Below are 6,634 nucleotides of genomic sequence, written 5' to 3'. Positions count from 1 at the left end.
CATGCTGAGGGTCAGCCAGCATGGGGATGGGCAGGAGGAGGGAGTGCAGGGGCAGGGGGTGGCACAGGGATGCAGGACAGGGACAGTGGTGCTCTGGCTTGGGCTGGCACCTGGGTACAGTGGTTCACATGTACTCCTTCATGGCATAGCCCACTGGGCCGCAGGTTTTCACTACATTGTACTTCTTGGAGTAGGGGTCCTGCTGGGACTGGGTTCCCAAGTAGCACAGGATACCTCCACCCAAGATCTCCAGGGCACTGGAGATCCAGCCGATGTAGATGGCAGCCCCCAGCTCTCTCCTCATGTTGTCAACCCCCATAGGGTTGTAGTTGTTGAGAATGGTGGTGGCGATCCAGGAGACAGGGACAAGCAGCACGATGCCGGCCGCGACAAAGAGGGCACCTGCCACCCCGGAGAACCTGTTCTTCTTGTCATTGTCATCCATGCGGCGGGTGCATTCAGTTCCCAAGAGAGCGATGAAGAAGGCAAAGAAGGCCGTAAAGAGGGAGGTGAGAACCATGGCACGAGAACCTTGCACCTCAGGGGTGACCTCCAGCATGGAGTTGTAGGCCTTGCACTGCATCTGCCCTGTGCTCTCGCTGATGCAGTTCATCCACAGCCCTTCATAGACCATCTGGGCCGCCGCCATGCCGGAGCCCATGTAGGTCATCACCCTCCATATGGGCAGGGCACAGGTGAGGATGGCGCCCAGCCAGCCCAGTGTGGCCGTCACCAGTCCTCCTGTCTGCGTTGTCATCATCGCTATTGACAGCTCCTGTGGGAACAGGCATGGGTGTCACAGGCACAGCCTTCAGCCACAGACACCATGGGCTTCGTGTGGTGTGTACTGCTTCCCACCAGGGTGAAAATGGCTGCAGGACAGCATGGGGACATGAGTGGCATGGGGCACTGCTGCAGGACAGGGTGGGGACACATGTGGCACTGAGAACCCAGGCTCCAAGCAGGCCAAAGTATAAGAACCCCCCATGTGTCACACTGGCCCCTACACTGTCCCCACAGCACAGCTCAGCCTCTGCCATCACCCCTTCCCAGGGTATGGCAGGTGTCAGGGAAGGGATGGCTTTTGGGGAGCAGGGTGGGGAGCTCGCTGTGCCCATCCCCCAGTGCTCCAAAGTGCAACCCCCCCCACACTCACCTCATGTCCTGCGCTGGTGGCCATGCCCTAGTGCCCACCCCACATCCCACTCCACCATGAGTGCTCAGCCTCCCAGGGTACGAGCCTCGTGGCAGAGGCACTGGCAGGGAAGGCAACTCCCCATGCCACTCAGCACTGCCTGCTTCTGGTTTGGCTTCACCCTCACAGCTATGCTACAGTGCCCTTTGGACCCAGGGTCTCCTCTCCAGGAGAAAATGGAAATGGGTCAGAGCTCAGCTCTGCACAATCCCAGGTCTGGGGCTCAGGACCTTCTGCAATACTATCCTGGAGCAGCCCCAGGAGCAGCGCCAAGAGGGCAAACCCTGGTGAGGGGCTAGGGGGGTCACCACAAGTGGTGTCCCTGTGAAAGGGGTGGTTGATACAGGGACACATGCTGGGCACCCTGGCAGCTCCACCATGGTCACATGTGACTACTGTGACCCTGGCTCAGCCCAAATCCAACTCAGCCCCTCACGGAGCAGAGTTCACCCATGGGTGTCTGTGCCACGCTTGGCGGCTGGGACCAGCAGGGTTTTATGGCCCTGAACTCAGCAGGTATCGATTGTGCCCGGCACACCCTGCGGCTCTTGCCAGAGGTTTCACCATCATTTCCCCTGTCCCAGTTTCAGTTTCTCCAGTCTCTCCTGTCCCGTTGTATCCCCACTCCTTATCCAGCACTTTTATCCCTCGGGAGCCTGATGGACACCCAGCACTGGGACTTTTGCATCCCCTGGGCCATGAAAGACCCTTCGGGCCAAAATCTCAGCCGCTCTCGTGCTTCAAGCAGCCTGGGGCTGGGATGGTGGGAGCCATCCCAGGCACCCTTCTTCAGCCAGCAGGACCTGGGCCACACGAGGCACTCAGACACAGGGTGCGTGACCGCCTGTAGGAGGACAAGCGGCGGCTCCGTGGGTCCCCAGGGATGCTCGACAGAGCATTGTGCTCACGTTCCCACCTGGCTACCAACACCACAGGGTTACGTGCATATTTTCCACCATTACCGTGCCTAGTGAAGGAACTGGGAACCTGGGAGCCCTCCAGTCCCCAGATCCAGATGAAACACCAAGAGCCAGGCAGAGTCGCCCCTCATCCCCACAAACCCCGAGGTAGGAAAGAAGGATGTTCCCAAGCCAGAAGAGCACTTGCCGTGCCGAAAGCGAGATAAGCAAAGCACCCGGCGCTGCCCACGCCGGCCCCGGGGCGCTCCCAGCTGCGCCCGTGGGGTGGCCCCGGGGCCAGCGCGTCCCGACCCGCCCCGGCCGGCGCCCGCCGCCTTCCTCCTGCTCCAGGGGGAAGATCGCGGCGGGTCAGGCGTGGGACAGCTCCGAGGCCGATCTCTCAGGAGGACGAGAGCCCGGGGCACGGGAGCACCGGGCCGCCGCACCACCGAGGCGGGCTTGGAGAGGGTAGAAAACACGAGGCCCAGCGGGGTCTGAGCAGCTGCCGTTTAATTCGGGAAGGCTGGACACGGGGAGGGACGGCAGCACAGCCAGTGGTACCGTGAGAACCCGCCCTCCCGGGCACCCCGCTCTGGGGCCACGGATGGGCTCGGGTCCGAGTCGCCCCCCACCGTGCGGGGGCCGCTCCCGCCTCCCCGACCGGTTTTCCCAGCCCGGCCGCTGCCTTCCCACTCCCAGGATAATGATGCCCCCGCCCTGGGGAGCTGCCGCGAGAAATCACACTCTCTACGGTCGCTCCGAGCCCTTAAAGTAGGTCAAAGTCAAAATTTAGGGAACGGGAAGGTGAGAGCCCCTGTCACCCCTCAGGACCCTGCCGGGGTTTGCACAGCCACCACGTCCCTGTGACCAGGTGGGACAGTTCGCTGCCCCTCCCAGCACCGACACCGCCACCCACCCCGAGAGACAGACACGGCCCGGGGAGCTCCACGCGGGGAAAGAGAGCGCTGTGCCGCCCGCGGGACGGGCTCTCGGGAGCTGTGTCACCACACGGCACACCCCGATACCGGGAGCCGGGAAATGCCCCGGGAAGAGATCAGATGATGTCTCGGAGAAGATGCCTCAGCTGGATGCTCCGGGGGGAGCAGGACCCCCACCGCGGGCATCCAGGACAGGATCTCCTTGTCCCCTGTTTCAACCGAGATTAAAAAACCGGCTTCAATCCCCGCGGAACAAAGGCGCCTCTGTCTGCCCTCCCTCGCAGCGCCCCCGAGCCCGGCCAGTCCCAGCCCGGTCGGGGAGGCTGCGTGTCCCGGGAGGTCCGGGGGGGTCCAGGCAGGCGCGGCGGCTCCTACACGTAGTTGCTCGCTGGCAGCGAGCGAGCAGCCGTGAACTTGGCAGAGTAGGGCTTCTCTCCGCGGGGAGGGCAGGTGCAGCACAGAATCCCCCCGCCCAGCAGCAGGAGCGCCGAGGCCGCCCAGCCCACGTAGAGGGACGAGCCCAGGTCCCGCTTCTGTGAGTCAGAGACCAGAGGGTTGTAGAAGTCCTGGATGATGCTGTTGGCCGACCAAGAGATGGGGATGAGGATGAGTATGCCGGCGATGATGAAGATGATGCCAGAGAGGATCATGACCTTGGCTTTGGCGGTGTCGTCCTCCACACAGTTGGTGCACTTGCCGCCGGTGACAGCCAGGAGGGTGCCCAGGATGGCCAGGATGATGGACACCACCAGCAGGGCACGGGCGGCTTGCAGGTCCTGCGGCAGGGCCAGCAGCGAGTCGTAGACCTTGCACTGCATCTGCCCCGTGCTCTGCACCACGCAGCTCATCCACAGCCCTTCCCAGAGGATCTGGGCCGTCACGATGTTGTTGCCGACGAAGGCCGTCTCCCGCCACATGGGCAGCGCGCAGCAGAGGATGGAGGCCAACCAGCCGATGACGGACAGGGCGATGCCCAGCACCTGCATCCCCATGGAGGCCATTGCTCACTGCCTGCTCCCCTGCCCGCCTCCCGCTCTGCAGTGCAGGCTGCTGGGACCATGGCAGGCATTATATGCCTTTGTCGAGGGAGGAGCACCGCCGCAGCAGCCGGCCTGCCGCCGGCACCAGATGGAGGGGTAGAACCAGTTTCCCGGGATTCTTCCACTTGTATTTCTTCCTGCAGTGATGACACATAATATCCCAGTTGCTCCCACGAAGGAGGATGCAGGGGACCTGGATCAGGCCACCCAGGTGCAGGAGTGCATCCCATTGCTGTGGGAAGGCAGGACATGCCCACGGCAGCACTGGGGCTCAGCCCAGGATGCTAAAGGAGAAAAGTCAGTGTCCAGGGACCGGGAGATCTCTGCCATCACTTCCAGAATCCTCTACTCCTTCACTTGGATGGGGTCCCTTCACGTCTTCATGCCTCATTTTCTCTCCAGTTCATAGTGACTGCTCCAACATCAGCCCAGCTTCTGGCCTCCCATGGCCCCATGCCGGGGGAGCAGCACATTGTCCCCTCTGGCTGCTGGGCTCCATGCCCAGCAGGATACAAGTGGCTCTTGTTTGCTCCTTGGCATCTGTACCAGCACTTTTTAGTCCTCTGTTAGGCTTTGGGCAGGAGGTGTCACTGCCCAGACCCACAAACTGGTTGGAGCGGCTGCCAGTTCCCCATGGAGACTGCCTGGGGCAACAGGGCGCCAGACCTCAAACCCAGCTCATCTGTGCTCCAGTGCCAAGCCAGGGTTCACACAGCCACCCTCAGCCCCAGCTCTGCCCGTGTCCCACTGCCTGCGTGGTGGGGTTGGCTGAATTGGGGCTGTGAGGGGCAGATGTGGCCTCCAGCTGTTCCAGTACCATACCCACTGGTCCTAGTGCTGATGCCAGCACCAATGCCAACATTGATGCCATACTGATGCTCACCTGTCCTCCTTTAATCCACGACTTCCACAGAGGCTCCCTCCCTGCTCCCTCCAAGTCCCTACACAGGTGCAGCACAACACCAGACAGACAGCACAGACAGACGGACATTGTGCTGTTTCATCACCCCAACTTAATCCTGGGCCTCTGGAAAAGGTAAGAGGCACTGAGATAATCTTCATTTTCCCGAGCACTGGTGTTACTATCACAATCCAACCATTTGTGCTTATTGCTTGGTGTGATGGACTCTGGAGCTGCTATTGCTCATGCCAAGATGTTCCTGGGCATCATGTCCAAGTGTAGTGGGACAAGCCTGGTGGTCCATGCACTGCAGTGCCAGGAGGATGCCTGATGTCACCCATGTCTCACAGCAGACCCCAGCCTAAGGGGATGGTCAGGGTCCGGCTTGTACCAGAGGAGCTGCCCAGGCTCCATCCCTCTGTCCTGCTGGAATGCCCACATTGCTCACATACCAGTGTGTCCACCCTACAGCCAGAGCCTTGTGGTCAAGGACTCCCTTTAATCTACAAGGCTCCAGAGCATCCCCGCCGAGGCCAGACTCTGCCTGAGGCGTTCACATTAGAGCTAGCTGCTGTAACCACCATATTATTTGGGGTTGGAGAGAGGCACATGCCCACGTGTGTAGGTAGCTCACAGGGGCCATGTCCCTGCAGGCACATGGGGACGTGTCTCTGGGCTGGGGACAAATGGCAAGGTGGGGATAGGGACTCCCCCGCACACAGAACGTCAAAGCTTGAGCTGCTCATACTCCCCCTCAGAGGCAGAATAGGCACCAGCACAGCCTCTGACAGCCAATTACTGTAATTAATGCTGGAACATGACATATATTCTACCTGGCAGCTGCCATGCAGGGGCAGCCCCTGTGCCCTTCCCCACATTCCCCAGTGACACACCCACCTGGACATCACTGCCAGCCCCATGTCCCCAGCACTGCCAGACAGCAGGACCGACAGACACCGGCTCGGTGCAGAGGAGCAGCAGCCGACCCCAGAGCCCCTAGAGCCCGAGGATGGTGGTGCAGCACAGGTGGGACCACCAAGTGCCTCAGGATTTGCCATCCAGGACAACCACTCCATGGACACCAGCCCCACATGAACACCAGCCCCACAGCCCTGTCCCAGTGCTCTTTCCCAGTGCATCCTGCAGGACTCCAGTTCCAGATTTTCCCCAGTGTCACCTGCAAGGAGCCATGGCACAGGCACATGTCCTAGTGGGACCAAAGCCCACTTGCTTAGCAGGAAGGTCCTCCAAAACAGGCTGCTCAACAACACTCAACCCATCCTGAGCCTTCACCACCCAGCACCTGTCCCAGCACCCAGACAGGTATGGATGCCCTGCCCCAAATCCAGTGGGATTTGAAGGACATGCAAGAGCCTGGGTTCCCATCCCTGTTATACTGCACTAAGAGAGCTGGTGAGGACAGAGCTCCTGTCCTGGAACATCCATCAAGAAACACCTTCTGACATTTGTCCAGAGTTCATCAGCATGGGGACACATTGCAGCCCCTCAGCTGGGCAGTGAGGCCATTCCCAGGCAGGGAGGTGACATTAAATACAGTGTCACCACAATGCCAGGCACTGCTGGGTGCACAGCAGAGGCTGTGTCACCCTGACCTTGCCCAGGGCAGAGGACACCCCACAGAGAGAGGGCTTGGGGCATGA

The 6,634-nt window shown here is 60.9% G+C and overlaps 2 protein-coding genes across 2 annotated transcripts; both read right to left on the bottom strand.

The window, feature by feature from the left end:
• Positions 1-124: 124 nt before the first annotated feature.
• Positions 125-1,180, bottom strand: LOC310917244 (claudin-4-like; the record flags this gene model as incomplete). The annotated part of the gene is made up of 2 exons (XM_083875329.1): positions 125-775; positions 1,157-1,180. The coding sequence occupies 2 exons, from the start codon at positions 1,178-1,180 to the stop codon at positions 125-127; spliced, it is 675 nt and encodes a 224-aa protein (XP_083731455.1).
• Positions 1,181-3,403: 2,223 nt separating this feature from the next.
• On the bottom strand, positions 3,404-4,033 carry LOC310916999 (claudin-4-like; the record flags this gene model as incomplete). Its single annotated transcript, XM_083874930.1, has 1 exon — positions 3,404-4,033. One exon carries the CDS (start codon positions 4,031-4,033, stop codon positions 3,404-3,406), a length of 630 nt encoding a protein of 209 aa, XP_083731056.1.
• Between the last annotated feature and the right edge of the window lie 2,601 nt (positions 4,034-6,634).

This window comes from Zosterops lateralis, assembly GCF_965231275.1.
Source record: "Zosterops lateralis genome assembly, chromosome: 19".
In the NCBI taxonomy this organism is placed as follows: domain Eukaryota; kingdom Metazoa; phylum Chordata; class Aves; order Passeriformes; family Zosteropidae; genus Zosterops; species Zosterops lateralis.
Note: the sequence above shows the minus strand (reverse complement) of the source record. Positions and strands in the feature narration are given on the sequence as shown.